At 42.9% G+C, this 18,631-nt stretch overlaps 1 protein-coding gene across 1 annotated transcript in view; it reads left to right on the top strand.

Annotated features, from left to right (window-relative positions):
* LOC141133568 (claudin-15-like) overlaps positions 1–12,272 on the top strand; it is a 76,739-nt gene extending 64,467 nt beyond the window's left edge. Inside the window, exons 3-5 of the mRNA XM_073623032.1 lie at positions 567–648; positions 748–858; positions 9,830–12,272. Of these exons, the coding sequence (XP_073479133.1) occupies positions 567–648; positions 748–858; positions 9,830–9,956 (320 nt within the window). The 3' untranslated portion in view covers positions 9,957–12,272. The remainder of the gene's footprint in view (positions 1–566; positions 649–747; positions 859–9,829) is intronic.
* Positions 12,273–18,631: the final 6,359 nt, after the last annotated feature.

Below are 18,631 nucleotides of genomic sequence, written 5' to 3'. Positions count from 1 at the left end.
GCCCCTCCACTGTCAGAACACACTGATTGAATGAAAATTTACCACCAGTCTGGTCCAAGAGGAGTTGATCATTATACTGATTTGTCTAGAACATAAACGGCCATGGATGGAACAAAAGTTGGCCAGTTCAGCAGCTATGTATGGCCAACTTTAGCACCAACATGGGGAGAAACCTGAATAAAAACTCTTGCCCTGTATCTGCCTGTGCCCATCCTACAGCCATGTAAACTTATACAGCCACACATCCTCATCGCCTCCCCTCTGCTTTGTCTCTGCCTATCTGAACTCCGGAATTGCCTGGTGTTGGACTTAGACAGGGAGTTGACATTGTGGCACCCATCACAAACCACCACAACCACACCAAGTATTCTGTCCTGGGGATTGGCCACTCGGGCCTGGCACTATTACATAAATGAGGTCAAGTGTTCCTACTTCCCCAGGAGCCTTGTTCCTTTAGTAAGAGGCAAAAGAACATGGCTTGGTAAATATAATTACCAGAGAGGAAGGATTTCATGTAGATGTTACATGAGGCTCTTGCTGATTATATGATGTTCTCTTTCCCTTAGGTATCTGTGCTGGGATTTCCGTCTCTTGGTACGCATTCAATATCACCAAGGACTTCTTCAACCCACTGTACCCAGGAACCAAGTATGTACAGATACCCACAGCTAAGTGTGAATAATGTCAACCAACTATGAAACACCAATCGCAGTGACTGATACGACTTCTCAATTCGTTCCCCACTAGGTATGAAATTGGTCCGGCTCTTTATCTGGGCTGGTCGGGGTCTCTTCTGGATGTGGTTGGTGGGTCACTCATGTGCTGCTCATATAAATCTCAGGTGGCCAAAGCCAAAAAGTAAGTATCAACTTTAAAGAAGAATTCCAGATATTGATAATTTTACAAAGTCACATTGATCCAGTCTGGACCGATGTAACTAGGGCCCTTTCCAGGTCACCCCTTGTCTCCGCTCCCTACCCATTTCTGAGCACTAGACATGTGCAATTCGTTTAGTTCTGAATTCGTTTTTTAACAAATTTTGTCAAATTCGTTAATTCCGAAATTTCAGAATTTCCGAATTTCGAATTTTCGAATTTCCGAATTTCGAATTTCTGAATTTTCAAATTTCCTAATTTTCAAAATTTCAGAAATACGGAAATTCGATATTTTTCGGAAATTGTAAAATTCTAGATTTCAGAAACTCAAAATTTCAGAAATTTTCGAATTTTCAAAAATTCGAGATTGGGAAATTCGAAATTTCAGAAATTCAAAATTCAGAAATTTTAAATTTTGGAAATTCGGAAATTTGAAAATTCGAAACTAGGAAATTCGAATATTCGAAATTTCATAAGTTTGATAATTCAAAAATTTGGAAATTTGAAGATCTGAAAATTCTAAAGAATGAAAATCTGAAAATTCTAAAGAATGAAAATCTGAAAATTCAAAAACCCGAAAATCTGAAATAATAACTAACTAATAATAAATATTAAATTATAGGTATTGGAATTTCCTTTCAAATTTGGATTTTTGAATTTTTGAATTTCCGAATTTTCGAACTTCGAAATTCAAAAATTCGGAAACTTGAAAATTCGAAATTCGGAAATTTTTAAATTCTGGAATTTTCAAAATTTCGGAAATTCGGAAATGTGAAAATCTGAATTTTCGGATTTCCGAATTCCCAATTTTAGAATTTGCGAATTTCCAAATTTTAGAATTTTCAAATTTCCGATCTTCCGAATTTCCGAAAAAAGCAAAAAAACTAATGAAACTAAAACAGTGCACATACTGAGCACTGTCCCTTGGCTCCATCCCCTACCCACCTCCCAGTACAGCTTATTTTAGACAATACAGAACCAAGTATCATTTTGTAATTATAGGCAATTTGTATGGAATTTGTTAATGATAACAAGAGGAGTAAAATACATGACCTGCAGCCAGCAACGATATATCCCCCCCCCCCCCAGCTAAAATAGACCCCTGCCAGCTTCAGTAAACCCTCCAGTGGCCTGCAACAACAGACCCCTCCCTCAACAGTAGATCCCTCCCAACAGCAATTGACACCCCACCAGCTAATAATAGATCCCCAGCAGTGACAATAAATCCCCCAGCAGCCAGCATCAGTAGACTCTCCAGCACACCCCAGCACCCCTTACCATTACTTAAATCCAGTGTTGGAGGTGCCGGAACTGCGTTCCCCCACATTCACACTTAAAAAAAGCCCTGGATGTAACTATGTATATCTTATCTCTATGGGATCCCTCTAAATGCTGGAAATCACTGTAGCAGACAGCGCTACTCCATTGATCTCCACTTGCTTCCGGGTGCGGTGCCAAGCAGCTGCCCTGCCGCGTTATGCACACCGGGGGTCGACCACTCAGCATGGGCACCATTCAGAGATTGGTTTGCATCACCTCAATGAATGCAAAATGTTTTCTGATTGGACAAGGTGGACAGCTGTGGTACCGGTGTCTACTACAGTGACGTAAGCTGGAACGAGTCCGGAGACGGGTAAAAAAAATGGTGAAAGGTCTGAGGGATAGAGCATATCAGGAAAGACTTGAGGAACTTAGTATGTACAATCTGGATGAGAGAAGGGAAAAGGGGAGACATGATTGAAACCCTTAAATGCGTGAAGGAGGTGAATAGGGTTCAGTAGGGTGGTATTTTCTATATGAAGCCAAGATCAAAAACAGGGACACGACCTCAAATTAACTGGAGGGAAGTTCAAAACTAATCTTAGAAAGTATTATTTTACTGAAAGGGTAGCTGATGCTTGGAACAAACTTCCATCAGAGGTAGTAAAACAGTCTACAGTAAATGGCTTCAAACATGCTTGGCATAAACATACCTGCAGATCTATACTCAGACAAAAAAGTAAAAAATAAATAAAAAAAGTAAAGAAAACAACAAATACAAAAATGTATAAATTAACACCTTCCCGCCCGGCCTATAGCAGATTGTTGGCCGGGTGGGACAATCCTCCTTCTGAGTGAACATCATATGCCGTCCTCACGCAGTGGCACGATCTGTCCACGGCTGTGTCTCGTGGATGGCTGATCACTGTACCGGCTTACTGCCGGTATCATGTGACCGCTGTGACCAATCACAGCAGATCACATGACAGTTGTAAACAATGGATGGCTTCCTTTTATGCCACCCATTGTGTACAATTGCGTTGCTAGCTGTGATTGGTCAACGTGATCCCATGGTACAGACAGGGCCAATCACAGCCCAGCCAGATCTGGCTAATCACAACAAAACAAACTGAATGAATCAGTTTCATTCAGTAAAATGCTAACTACTGGTTTGTTCACTTTGTTGCCAGTCGAGCCCTGATGAAGGGGGCACATAGACCCCCGAAACGTGTTGGATATTACTTGAATTGTACCCCTGACTTTTAATGGAATAAAGTTGTATCTTGACCTCTTAGCAGTGGTGTGGCGCTTAAATTTCAACCCTTCTTAAAGCGGAATTCCACTTAAAAGTGGAAGCTCTGCTTGTCTGCTTCCTCCCCCACTCCGGTGCCACATTTGGCACCTTTCAGGGGGGTGGGGGTAATGGGTACTTGCTTTTGACAGGTAGCTGTCCCCACTTCCGGGAGACCTGGCTGTGGCAAGATGCAGAGAGGTCCCCCAGAAGCTCGGCCCCCCACCTCCTTCCTCTGCTGCTGGTCCAGTTAGAAAGCGTTGCATGCTTTGCGCATGCGCAGTAGGGAACCAGGCATGAAGTCTAAAGGCGACTGCAGCACCCGAGAGCCAATCGGAGAATCGACTGGGGTGCCTTCATCGCACTATCCCTGGACAGGTAAGTCTCCTAATATTAAAAGTCAGCAGCTACAGTATTTGTAGCTGCTGATTTATAATTTTTGGGGGGGGGGGCTGGAACTCCTCTTTAAAATGTGAAGATGGCCATTGTCTCAGACATACACAATACAATCTCAATCTCTTGAAGTAACAGCAAACTGTCCCTGACTGATTGCTGGGAGGTCTTCTCCTGTCCCTGAGAAGTGTTCCATATGTTTTATTGATAAACCTTCACCACACCATCTCCGGAAACACATGGAAAATGAGGCAAAACATGCATCGGGCTTGTGGTCCCATTATTTCTGAATGAAACCCTTAAACGCGAGTAGCAGTCCTGCATTTTGTCGCCTGGCAAAAACACATGAAAACGCAGCAAAATGCACAATGCAGAATGTGCTTGGCTCGGTGCCAAAAAAGGGTAGATGAGCTACTTTGGCGTGTCTGTCGCATTTATGGCAACCCTTTCAGGTGAATGGGCTGCCCTTTGATGCTGCATGACACGCTTTTTCTTTTTGGTGCACTTACTCTTTTCCACATGTTGGGTTCACAAAGTTTTGGTGGGGAGAAGGTTTGGTTGCTCCATTCTTCTGATCAGGGGCCAGCGAGATGGGCTCCTGATCATGTGACCACTCTAGGTACCAATCACAGCAGTCATGTGGTTGGGAGCCACTCCGCTTCCCGGGATTAAAAGCTCACTTAGAGGACCTCTGGCAGCCATTGGGGAGAAGTTGAGAGCTGGAATTTGCCTACATTAAGTACAATCCTAACAATGCACATAGTGATCAAGGTATGTATTATACTTTTTTTATACTGTATATAGGTCACAGTGTACACTATATGGCCAAAGTAGGTGGACACCTGACCACCACATCTACACTATGTGACCAAACCTATCTGAGAATGCCCCCAAATGGTTAAGTTTTGTTGTTTCCAGTGAAGTGTTCTGTTAATACTACAGTATGCAAAGACATGGTAGACAATTGCGTGCTTCCAACCTTGTAGGAACAGTTTGGAGAAGACCCTTTTCTTTTCCGGTATGACTGTACCCCCGTATACAAAGCCATCTCCATAAAGACATGGTTTGACCAGTCCGGTGTGGAGGAGCAGCATATTAGCCTGAACCCTACTAAACAGCTTTGTAATGAATTTAAACACCGATCCCAAGATGAATAAGTACAAATTTTGTCAGACTCCAATTTTTTCTGGAAAGCCTTTCTATAAGAATGGAGTCTGTTATAGCTGCATGGGGGAGGGATCCATATTAATGCCCATGGTTTTGAAATAGAATGTCTGTTTGTCCAGTTTGTATACAGTCAATTTAAAAGCAATATACAGTCAGGTCCATAAATAATGGAACATCGACACAATTCTAATCTTTTTGGCTCTATACACCACCACAATGGATTTGAAATGAAACAAACAAGATGTGCTTTAACTGCAGACTTTTAGCTTTAATTTGAGGGTATTTACATCCAAATCAGGTGAACGGTGTAGGAACTACAACAGTTTGTATATGTGCCTCCCACTTTTTAAGGGACCAAAAGTAATGGGACATATTACCAATCATCCATCAAACTTTCACTTTTTAATACTTGGTTGCAAATCCTTTGCAGTCAATTACAGCCTGAAGTCTGGAACGCATAGACATCACCAGACGGTGGGTTTCATCCCTGGTTATGCTCTGCCAGGCCTCTAGTGCAACTGTCTTCAGTTCCTGCTTGTTCTTGGGGCAGTTTCCCTTCAGTTTCGTCTTCAGCAAGTGAAATGCATGCTCAATCGGATTCAGGTCAGGTGATTGACTTGGCCATTGCATAACATTCCACTTCTTTCCCTTAAAAATCTCTTTGGTTGCTTTCGCAGTATGCTTCGGGTCATTGTCCATCTGCACTGTGAAGCGCCGTCCAATGAGTTCTGAAGCATTTTGCTGAATATGAGCAGATAATATTGCCTGAAACACTTCAGAATTCATCCTGCTGCTTTTGTCAGCAGTCCCATCATCAATAAATACAAGAGAACCAGTTCCATTGGCAGCCATACATGCCCACGCCATGACACTACCACCACCATGCTTCACTGATGAGGTGGTATGCTTTGGATCATGAGCAGTTCCTTTCCTTCTCCATACTCTTCTCTTCCCATCACTCTGGTACAAGTTGATCTTGGTCTCATCTGTCCATAGGATGTTGTTCCAGAACTGTGAAGGCTTTTTTAGATGTTGTTTGGAAAACTCTAATCTGGCCTTCCTGTTTTTGAGGCTCACCAATGGTTTACATCTTGTGGTGAACCCTCAGTATTCACTCTGGTGAAGTCTTCTCTTGATTGTTGACTTTGACACACATACACCTACCTCCTGGAGAGTGTTCTTGATCTGGCCAACTGTTGTGAAGGGTGTTTTCTTCACCAGGGAAAGAATTCTTCGGTCATCCACCACAGTTGTTTTCCGTGGTCTTCCGGGTCTTTTGATGTTGCTGAGCTAACCGGTGCGTTCTTTCTTTTTAAGGATGTTCCAAACAGTTGATTTGGCCACACCTAATGTTTTTGCTATCTCTCTGATGGGTTTGTTTTGTTTTTTCAGCCTAATGATGGCTTGCTTCACTGATAGTGACAGCTCTTTGGATCTCATATTGAGAGTTGGCAGCAACAGATTCCAAATGCAAATAGCACACTTGAAATGAACTCTGGACCTTTTATCTGCTCCTTGTAAATGGGATAATGAAGGAATAACACACCTGGCCATGGAACAGCTGAGCAGCCAATTGTCCCATTACTTTTGGTCCCTTAAAAAGTGGGAGGCACATATACAAACTGTTGTAATTCCTACACCGTTCACCTGATTTGGATGTAAATACCCTCAAATTAAAGCTGAAAGTCTGCAGTTAAAGCAGATCCTGTACATGAACAACAACATTTGCTTTTTCGATTATTCATTCAAAAAATATCAATCAGTGTAATGGTGCACTGTGGAAAAATAAGCACACCATTGGCCGCAGAAGCTGGTATTGTCCCCTTACCCAGCAGATGACTTCTTGTGTGAATTTTTGACCACTTGTCCATGCAACATTCCTGAGATGTTTGTGGATTTCCTTGCATGAGCTGCCCATTTCATATTACTTCACAGCATTTCAGTGGGATTCAAATCAGGGCCCTGACTTAGGCAGTCCTTAAAGAGGAGTTCTGGCTGCCCCTTTAAAAACTAATAGTCAGCAGCTACAGATACTGTAGCTGCTAACATTTTAACATTAGGATACTTACCAGTCCTGGAGTCCAGCGATGTCGGCACCACAGCCGATGTTTAAATCGGCTGGTCGTGTGCTGCCGCCGCCATTGCTGGTAGGGGAACCCGGCAGTGTAGCCTGCTGCGGCAGTATGCTCTCTAACTGGCCCGGCAGAAGGGGAGGAGGGACGAGCTGCTGATGTACTTCGACGCAGCCCGGTCTCCCGGAAGTAGGGAAGGGGACCTGTCAAAAACAGGTCCCCATTCCCCCCTCCACCCTGAAAGGTGCCAAATCTGGCACTGGAGAGGGGGGGGGGGGTGAATACGAATAAGCAAAAGTTTCACTTTTAGGTGGAACTCCAATTTAACCCTCAATTTCTTCTTTTTGAGCCATTCCTTGATGGATTTTCTAGTATGCTTCAGAAATATCTGTTTCTAATTTAACTTTAAATTTCAGACAGATGGCCTCACATTCTCATCAAGCATTTATAGTTGACTCAATAAATGTGAGCTTCCCAGGCCCTGAAGCACCAAAGCAACCCCAAACCTTAACTTTTCCACCACCATCCTTCATTTTTCTTCATAGTTAGTATGAGGTTCTTCTCTTGAAATGCTGTCTTTGGTTTTGCACCAAACACGTATAGCACCCTCCTAGAGTAGGATGCTAGGTAAATTTCATTTTTGGCTCCTTCTGTAGTCAAGGGAACAGTGATTGTTTGTTTTGGGCTGTACAGGGTTTCAAAGGCTGGGAGTGTGATTGCTTCCCCCTGCCTCTAAAAGAAGCTTCCAGAGCTTAGGGCAGGAGATTCAAATAGCCAGCTTGAATATTTATTATGCTCCAGCCAATCCCTGGAGAGGAATGTCCAGTAGGGGGCTGGAAAGGGGACAAATAGTCTGAAGCATTAGAGAGTTGGGTTCCTTCTTCTCAGGATGGTTTCAGAGCCTGAAGGGCTGCTGCCCTTAGGCATCTCATGGACTGTATAGCTGCTCTGGAGACCTCAGTGGTGTCAGGGCTGAGGGCCTGAGTTGATCTTCTGAAAAGCTGATTGCAGGACCTCACCGGACCATGTCCGGAGGAAGCTGGAAGGTGGTAGCTGTCCTGGGGACTTGTGAGTAATGACCCTAAATTGTTCTCTGTGACTGTGCAGTGTTCCGGGAATTGCATTGGCTACCAGTAGTTGTGCAGCAGTGCAAGGTAACCAGATGCCAAAGAAAGTTGCCTAATGGTCCCCAGCTATAAAGCCTTAGACTGTTCAATATTCATAGTTACTTAAGGAGAAGACTGTCCTCTTGTTGATGCTATTGAGTGTTTTGGAGAATCCCATGCCCTAAACGCTCTAATGTTTAAAGTTTCTTCAACCAATAAATCTTGAAAAGACATCCCCTAGACTGTGTTAGTGGAGCCTGTGTGAATGGACTGGTGCTTGCGGTGGTGGTCAGCCTCTGTACTATCAGAGAAGAACCAGTTATCACCAGCGGTCCCTGCAAGGGTAGTGCTACACATGTCTACTGTTACTGTGGCCGAAGTTCTCTATCTTTGATCCATCGGTCCACGGCACATCATTTCAGAAGGCATGGCCTTTGCCTATATGTTTAATGGCAAACTGTAGTCTTACTCTAATGTTTTATTTTGACAGCAAAGGCTTTTTTCCTAATACACCTCTCATGCAGGCTAAATTGGTTCACTCTCTTTCTGATTGTACATACATGCACTTTGACAGTGCAAAATCTTCATTTTAATTCATTTAGATCAGTGGTCTCCAAACTGTGGCCCACAGGCTGGATGCAGCCCTTAGATTTTATCTGACCCTTGGGGCACCATTTCTCCCACTGACTCCAGGTACTATTTCCCCAAGGATCATTCCTTTAACTGACACCAACAGTGGGGCAGAATTCCTCCCACTATTCAACACTGGGGCACAATTCCTCCCAAGATTAAACACTGGAACACAATTCATCCCACGATTCAACACTGGGGCACTATTTCTTCTACTGACACCAACAGTGCAGCATTATTCCTCCCTTTATTCAACAGTAGGGACTATTCCTTCAACTGACACCAATAGTGGGGCACAATTCCTCCCACTATTCAACAATGGGGCACAATTCCTCCCACTATTCAACAATGGGGCACAATTCCTCCCACTATTCAACACCGGGGCACTATTCCTTTATCTGACACCAACACAGGGGCACAATTACTCCCACAATTCAACAGCGGGGCACTATTCCTTCAACTGACACTAACAGTGGGGCATAATTCCTTCCATTATTCATAAATGGGGAACTATTTCTTCCATTGACACCAACAATGAGGCATTGTTCCATTTTCCTTCAACTGACACTAACAGTGGGGTATTATTCATCCTAATGACACCAAGACGGGCACTCATAAAATCATAATTCTTACCCAGCCATCAGAACTGTATGGTCCATAAACCCAAAGTTTTTTTTCTGCATTTTCTCCTTTTTTATTACATAGCAAATAGCCAAATCTCTGTATGTTTTTGTTCTCTCCTGTATTTTTATCATTTTTTTTATATATATATTTCTATGTACTGCATACTAAACTATGAATTTATAGTTGCATTGTATTACCAGTGTCTGTATGCTCAGTTTTAAGTTTTTAGTTAATTTGTGTGGCCTTGCAATCAGACTTTTTTTGTGTGTGTGTTTATCTATAGGTCCTAGCGTAGCAATGTATATACTCTATATATACACACATCATTAGTAGTGCATGTTGTTATATGTATTGTATATACAATCTGCAGGATGTTAAACGAATGAATGTTTATTCTTGATTATTTTTCAGAGGTTACACCTATTATTTTGGATTTCCAAACACAGTGTCATCAGCGAAGCCCGCACCCCAAGCTGCCTTCACGCGATATCAATCAAGTAGCAGCATTTCCAAATATGGCATGAACTCCTATGTTTAGTGCTAGCATTCAGCACTAAGACTTTACTGTAGAGCAGTGGTCTCCAAACTGTGGCCCCGGGGGGCTGATGCAGCCCTTTGCTTGCCTTGATGTGGCCCTGGAGGTATTATTCTTGCCACTGGCACTAATGATGGGGCATAATTTCTGCCACTGACACAAATAATGGGGCATAATTCCTCCCACTGACACTAACGATCGGGCATAATACCTGCGACTGACTCCAACACTGGGGCATAATTCCTGACACTGACACCAATGATGGGGCATAATTCCTGCCACTGACACCAATGATGGGGCATAATTTATTCCACTGACACCAATGATGGGGCATATTACCTTCCACTGACACCAATAATGAGGCATAATGCCTGCCAATGACACCAACGATGGGGCATAATTCCTGCCACCATCACCAATAATAGGGTATAATTCCTTCCACTGACACCAACAATGGGGCATAATTACTGTCACTGACACCAATGATGGGGAATAATTTCTTCCACTGACACCAATGATGGGGCATAATTTCTTCCACTGACACCAATGATGGGGCATATTTCCTCCCACTGACACCAATAATGAGGCATAATGCCTGCCAATGACACCAACGATGGGGCATAATTCCTGCCACCATCACCAATAATAGGGTATAATTCCTTCCACTGACACCAACAATGGGGCATAATTACTGTCACTGACACCAATGATGGGGCATAATTTCTTCCACTGACACCAACAATGGGGCATAATTCCTTCCACTGACACCAACGATTGGGGATAATTCCTGCCACTGACAACAATGATGGGGCATAATTCCTCCCACGGATACCAATGTTGGGGCTCTAGTTCTCCCCCTAATACCAAACATGGGGCATGGGGCACAGTCCGGCCTCCCTAAGGTCTGAAGGACAGTCATCTGGCTCTTTGTTTAGAAGGTTTGGAGACCCCTGCTGTAGTGAATGTACATTGCTGCCATTGTGTCATCCCCAACCAATCTCAAGGTTCTCCTTTCATCACTGGATCACCTTAATCAATCAACATTTTTATGTACGGATTTGGCTGTTTGCTCAGAGACACCATCCAGAGTCCTTCACAGTAATTCTGCCGGTCCTGGAATGAATGGTTACATCAATATTGGAGGCAAAATCATGACGACAGATGGCGAGCATCCAACAAGGAACGTGTGGGGCAGAGGTCACACCCTGTACACCCATGTCTTCTCCATATTGAACGTGCCAGCCCAAAGGATTATTTGTGTCATATATCCATCAAATGTATTAGAAGATAGTTTGTTATAGTTTGCATTGTCTCTTTTTTCTTATTTTTATATAATGACCAGGGGCGTATGTGAAGGGTTCACAATTGTGACACGGCCCCATGCTCCAGGGGGCCCATGTGGCCCCTTGTACACCTGGAATGGAGGCGGGGTGGATAGGAGGGGCAGCATATAGAGGAACCGATCCCCTCCATTTTCCTCCTGCAGCCTTTCAGTGAATGTAGGGGGGGGGGGTGGAGGGGATCGGTTTCTCTACATGCTGCCCCTGCCTCCCCTCCTATCCACCAACTGCTGTGATGGGGCCTCTGTGTGCTCCCCAGACCCCTCCCCCACTGCTGGGCTCCCCCCTCCACTCTCTTGTTAACTGCCGTGAGTCTGTGATCCCTACCGATCACTGACTCTGCTGATTCATAACTGAGGCACAGTAAATTATGTTTACCATGCTTCAGTTTGTGAATGAACAGGAAGCCTCTGTACAAAGCTCTTCCTGTTCATTCATTCTGTGCAGCTGAGGCTGCAGAGATGGAGATTGAGGGCTGTGTCCTCAGTCTCCTTTCTCTGTCTCAAAGGTGAAACATCAAAGGTCTGTTTAGACTCCTGATATCTCACCAAAGCCCTCCAACGGGTTTCCTAAAAAAAATTATAAAAAATAATAAAAAATAAACAAATAAAATGAAATGGTAAAAAAAATAATAAAATAATAAAATAACAAAAAAAAAATAGTTGACACCAATGGTGGAACTACCAGAGTCACAAAGCACGTTTCTTGCACCAAGGGCTCTGAAGGTTTTAGGTACGCCTCTGATAATGACTGTTGATGATTAAAGTGGTTGTAAAGGCACAAGGTTTTTTTACCTTCATGCATTCTATGCATGAAGGTAAAAAAAACTTTTGTGTGCAGTAGCCTCCCAGCCCCCCTAACACTTACCTGAGCCCCCTCTTGATCCAGCGATGTCTACAAGAGCCTTTGCTCTCCGGGGACTCGCTCTCCTGATTGGCTTTTGGCAGCAGCGGGAGCCAATGGCAGCCAGTAAGCCAATTAGGAGAGGGAAGGGGAGGGGCCGAGCCATGGCTCCGTGTGTGAATGGACAGAGCACGCTTCCAAGCCGCGGTTCTGTGTGTCTGATCACACATGCAGCCACGGCTCGGCCCCTCCATCTCCTGATTGGCTCACTGGCTGCCAATGGCTCCAGCTGCTGCCAAAAGCCAATCAGGAGTGCGAGTCCCCGGAGAACAAGCTGCTTGCTGTGGGGGCACCCGGCAGGAGGGAGGGGCCAGGAGCGCCGGCGTGGGACCCGAGAAGAGGAGGATCAGGGCTGCTCTGTGGAAAACCACTAAGTATAACATGTTTGTTATTTTAATGTAAAAACTTTTAAGGTTTAGTAACTCAAAATCTATTGACAAGCTGTTTTCTTAAAAAAATAAATAAAACAAAATAGTTTATCTATGTAATAAATCTTTCTCACGTTTCTCAAAAAGAAAAAGGATAGGTAGGTAAGTATTATTTGTAACATGAAGGTTCCACAACTGAAGACAGAGATGGCACGGGTGAAGGCTGGTGTTGCATTTTGTGGTAGTTGCTCCTTTTTTTTTTTTTTAGCACATGGTCACACATTAGTAAAACAAGATTCTTTTCAGAAAGAGAAACACATGTCTGCAGCTAAGAGATCCTTTCCAGGTTTGATGGCACCAAAAGCTTCCGTGGTAGCATTCATAGAGGGCCTGAACTGTGAAAACTAAAAAAAAATAATAAAATAAAATAAAAAAAGAAATAAAAAAGAAAAGTAAAAAAAAAAAAAAAAACAAAAAGTGAAAAAATAAATAAAAAAGAAAAGAAAAAAAACAAAAACAAAAAAAAAGCAGAGGGCAAAAAAAATGGACACCAGTAGTGCTGAAGGTTCGGGTGGAACCCTGCGGGAAACTCACATGGTAGCATGTGCTGCAGCAAGGGAATTCCAAGATGGCCGCCTTTACGCGGAGACACAGTGCAGAATAAGACATGGTAGCACAGTAATGGTATAATGATCATCTGCAGGGAGACCACATCCAATATTAGTGACTAGCGACGAGCTAAGGCTCGGACTGAACCCATAGGAAACTGTCACATAGCAGTGGGCAAGCCCAGTCAGGGAATTCTCCACCCGAATGTGCAAGTAAGGTTGGCGACATCATTGAGCTACTATAGCCGCATCCATATTCAGACATATAAGGGGCGTGGATGCTGGTGACATCATTAAGCTAATATAGCCACGTCCATATTTGGATGTATAATGGGCGGGGATGCTGGTGACATCATTGAGCTAATATAGCCACATCCATATTTGGACATATAATGGTGACATCATTGGGCTAATAGGCCATATCCATATTTGGACTTTTTTTTATTTAAATGTTTATATATATTCTTTGGTGCATTATGTAATTTTTGAATTGTTCGATGGGTAAAGGGCTTGTTTTGCTGCTCCTGTTTTGCTTTTCATTTATTAAGGTTCTTTGCAGTAAATCCAAAGAAGCAATGAAACCTCTGTAGTGTATTATTGTGCTTTTACTAAACAAAATGCTGTACATAGAAACTATTTCAATTATAGGAAGACAATACAAGACTGATAGATTTACATACTGTCATGACCCATGAAACCATGAATCAGACTGAGATAGAAGTACAGTTAAATCTCGCTTGTTTAATAATAAAAAAAAAGGTATACAGAGTAAACGTAGTCAAAACATAACCAAAGTTCAGGAATAGTCAGACAAGCCAAAACGTCAGGGAGCCAGAGAACAGCGTAGTAAAACAGCAAGCAGGATCTGCAGCCAGAAGGAATGTCAGCCAAGCAAGTCTTTAACAGGAACACAGGAGAGCGTCTTTGGAGATGTGACCAAGGCGAAGGCAGAGATCATCTGGACTGGACGGCTTAAGTAGGCAGGACTGACGAGCAGGATATCATCAACAGGTGAGTCACTGTGGAGCTGGCAATTAGCCGACAGCTGAGCGGCCAGCTCAGAGAAGAAAGGCCTGAGCCCAGCCCTGACACATACAACAAGCATACACAAACACTACCTATCTATACAATAGGAATACGCTCAAAGTTCCTTAGCTCAGGTGATAGTGGCTTCACGATTTCCATAGGCAACCAAGGCTCCAGAATTAGGAAAGGCATAGACGGTGCAAATTTCTTTCCTGCAAAAAATAAATTTTCATGATTCACCCATCAACACAGACAGTGCTGACAGGGGAATCCCTCCTGCCAAGCAATTGTGTGCTTCCGGTAGGGGAAGATTATTGCTAGAGGCTACAGTGGCCACTAGCGATAATCGCAAGTGAATCCAGCAGGCTGGTTATACCCAAGTTGATCCATTGATTCAGCCTGCCCACATACAGTTCGAATTTTAACTGGTTCCTGCTGAACCAGCTGAGATTCGGACCATCTATGGTCGGCCTTAGCGTCTTCCGTAGGTGAAGTGTTTTCTTTGGTCCTGTGAAGTTTCTCTTGGCAAATAGCTTCCTTGTTGTTATCCCATTATGGAGCCCTACTGTCAGCTTATGTTGCTGACCTTTTATTTGGAAAGTTTGGGTAGACAATCCCACATGGATGTATCCTTTCTTAACATTTAGTTTGTAAAGGCAAACATTTCCCAACTCAACCTCTAGATGGCACTGCTGTATCATATGTGCCATAGGCATATACAGTGCCTTGAAAAAGTATTCATACCCCTTGAAATTTTCCACATTTTGTCATGTCACAACCAAAAACATAAATGTATTTTATTGGGATTTTATGTGATAGACCAACACAAAGTGGCACATAATTGTGAAGTGGAAGGAAAATGATAAATGGTTTTCAAAAATGTTTAAAAATAAATATCTGGTGTGCATTTGTATTCAGCCCCCCCCTGAGTCAATCACATGAATATGCTTTGATCTAAACCATTCCATTGTAGCTCTGGCTGTATGTTTAGGGTCGTTGTCCTGCTGGAAGGTGAACCTCCGCCCCAGTCTCAAGTCTTTTGCAGACTCTAACAGGTTTTCTTCTAAGATTGCCCTGTATTTGGCTCCATCCATCTTCCCACTCTGGACTAGCTTCCCTGTCCCTGCTGAAGAAAAGCATCCTTACAACACAATGCTGCCACCACCATGTTTCACGGTGGGGATGGTGTGTTCAGGGTAATGTGCAGTGTTAATTTTCCACCACACGTATTGTTTTTGCTTTTGGTCAAAAAGTTCAATTTTGGTCTCATCTGACCAGAGCACCTTCTTCCATATGTTTGCTGTGTCCCCCAAATGGCTTCTCGCAAACTTCAAATGGGACTTTGTATGGCTTTCTTTCAAAATGGCTTTCTTCTTGCCACTCTTCCATAAAGGCCAGATTTGTGGGGTACACGACTAATAGTTGTCCTGTGGACAGATTCTCCCACCTGAGCTGTGGATCTTTGCAGTTCCTTTAGAGCAGTGGCGGCTGGTAAAGTTTTAGGATGGAAGGGGGGGCGCCAGACCCTGCCCATCCTTTTTCCTTTTTGAGCCCTCACACTTCTCATAAGCCCCACCCCTTATAGAATCCACCCACTCCGTCCCCTGTATTCCACTTGCTTCCACCCATAGTGTCAGGAGAATACAGCTCAGCATCACAGGACAGAGTATACAGATCAGCATCACAGGACAGAGTATACAGCTCAGCATGCACAGGACAGAGTATACAGATCAGCATCACAGGACAGGGTATACAGTTCAGCATCACAGGACAGAGTATACAGCTCAGCATTGCAGATAGGGTATATAGCTCAGCATTACAGATACTGTATATATATATATATATATATCAGCATCACAGATACGGTATATAGCTCAGCATTACAGATAAGGTATATATATATATATATATATATATATATATATATATATATATATATATCAGCATCACAAATAGGGTATATAGATCAGCATCACAAATAGTATATAGATCAGCGGCACACTGACACCACCCCCCCTGGCCGGGGCTTGCAGCACACTTTATAGCAAGAATCCCCCCGGCGCAGGAAGTCCGGCACTTACCGGCCTGTGGTGTTCTCTCCTCCTGTGTCTCCTCCAGGCAGAAGCGGCGCTTTGGCCAATCGGGAAAACAGGTCTCTCTGACCTGCATCCTGATTGGCGGGGAGGCACTGTGGTGTGAAAATAGTGAAAATTAATTTGCAATGGTCACACAATTGGGTGGATCAGGGCGCACTCTCTGCGCCCCGAGCCCACTCTTTTTTTGAAGCCTATTAGAGCCTCTGGCTCTAATCAGGTACTCTAAAAAAAAAAAACAACCCCTCCTACCCCCGCCATGGGAGTCCATGTGTCCGGCATCCTGAAAGGGGCTGGTGCTGTAACGATATCAAGTACGGGACATGACAAGCTGTAGCTAGCTGCCATCTTGTGTGGAAGTAGCCATGACAGTTTTGCTAACCATGTAACCTCACAGAGAACTCTGAACTCCGTCTTCCCCACCTTAGGAATTCAAAGCTTTTTAAGTTCAACAGAAAAGGTTATCTCAACAGAGAAAACAGAGCAGGCTAAGTCAGTAGGAAAACATTTGTTGTAAGGGCAGTGTTCAGGCCTGTCGTAAAACTGTCACCCTCCCCACTCAGAGCCCTAACAGGCCTCGGTCGTAAAGTCTTCTGAATACACCTCATAAGAATAAGTATGAAATTTCAGCATGTTTCATAACTTCTGACTTAGTAATAGCACAGACATAATCTGGACATATTTAGCTTCCTCAGATAATATGGAACATTTCAAGTCCAGACACCCCTATGTCAGGTCATATGGGAAACCCCTGGGACCACTTATTCCTCCAAAGCAGGCTATACGTTATAGATATGGCATGTTTAGACTTGTTTTGAAGGAAATCTCAAGTTGAATAATAATATGGATATTTGAAGTCTGTAAACACTATAGATGCAGATATATGAGTATGTATTACCAAAATCACCTGGGATGTGGTCATGAGTGTAGACACCTCCCAGCAACCAACCCCTAAAACCAGCTGATCAGATGATTGGTTACTGGTCGCTGTCAACACCCCCTTTGATTTGACAGAAAAGAGGAGATGCCAAGACAATGTTCAGTTCTCCTTTTACCATCCAAGAAGAAACATCTGCCAAGTCGAGAACCAATTACCTAGCTCATCGATCGAACTCTGATCAACCCTTGGACATTAATTGCAAGTATTCTTTCTTCCCAATTCTACCTTATTGCTTTGTGGCTGTATATTGTCTTTATTTTTTGAAACATCTTTTTTTTCTGTAAATATTTTATTTGCATCAACTTTGACCTTTTCGTAATAAACCCTTATGTTGAAAAGTGTTAACCTTGTCTCTAAAGCTCCTAATGCAAGCTATAAACGAACCTGCCTCTTGAAGGGCGCTACTGTTGTAGAGTAATGCCGCGTACACACGGTCGGACTTTTCATCTACAAAAGTCCAACGGACGCTGACGGACTAAAGGTGGCTGGTAATCCGATCGTGTGTGGGCTTCTCCGGACTTTCAACGGACTTTTTTAGCCTCAAATCCGACGGACTTTAGATTTGAAGCATGCTTCAAATCTTTACGTCGTAAGTACGACGGACCCCGAAGTCCGCTCGTCTGTATGCTAGTCCGACGGACAAAAAAACGACGCATGCTCATAAGCAAAAACTAAACGGAAGCACTCGGTCTAGTAAAACTAGTGTTCGTATTGTAGGTAGCACATTCATCACGCTGCAAAATCTGTGATCGTTCAATGCAGCGCATTTTATTTCTTCTTTACGAAGGCTCTAAAGAACGAAGGTGTTTTGCTGTTCATAATCAGAGTTCTCCCAAACTGATTTCTGGATTCTTTTTCTCTTTGATCTCATGAATGATATAGTATGCCTTTTTAAAACAATGTTTCCATACTAATAATACTTTTTCCCCTTTTTATTTTTTTATTTTTTTTTTTTTTATTTTTTTTAGGTTTGTAAAGTTAACACAAAGAACCCATTATTTTTTTTTTTTTTTTTATAGTGTTTATTTTTTAGTTTTTAGATAAAGTTAACCCAAAGCACCGTTTTTGGTTACGTAATTTTTTGGATTTTCAAGACTTACCACTTGAACATTATTAACATTAGTAATGTATTTTTGGTGTGTTTTTTTTCAAACTCAATGAGATTGTTGTCCCTTGTTAATTTAACATTGTGTGTAAAATCAATGATTTCAAAGAAAACACATAAAGTCTTTTGCTAAACTCAAAAAATATCCATTTATTCATGGTCAAAATAAAATAAAGAGGAAGTCAACGCTGGAAAAAGTCGGTGTACCAGAAAATTGGGATCTTGAGGAGTCCATATAAGAGGGAGCACAATCTGGTCCAAGAATCCCAGAGATCAACAGCACCAGCAGATGATC

Source organism: Aquarana catesbeiana, linkage group LG03, assembly GCF_042186555.1.
Source record: "Aquarana catesbeiana isolate 2022-GZ linkage group LG03, ASM4218655v1, whole genome shotgun sequence".
Lineage (NCBI taxonomy): Eukaryota > Metazoa > Chordata > Amphibia > Anura > Ranidae > Aquarana > Aquarana catesbeiana.
The sequence above is the reverse complement of the archived record's forward strand: the minus strand, read 5'-3'. Positions and strand labels throughout refer to the sequence as shown.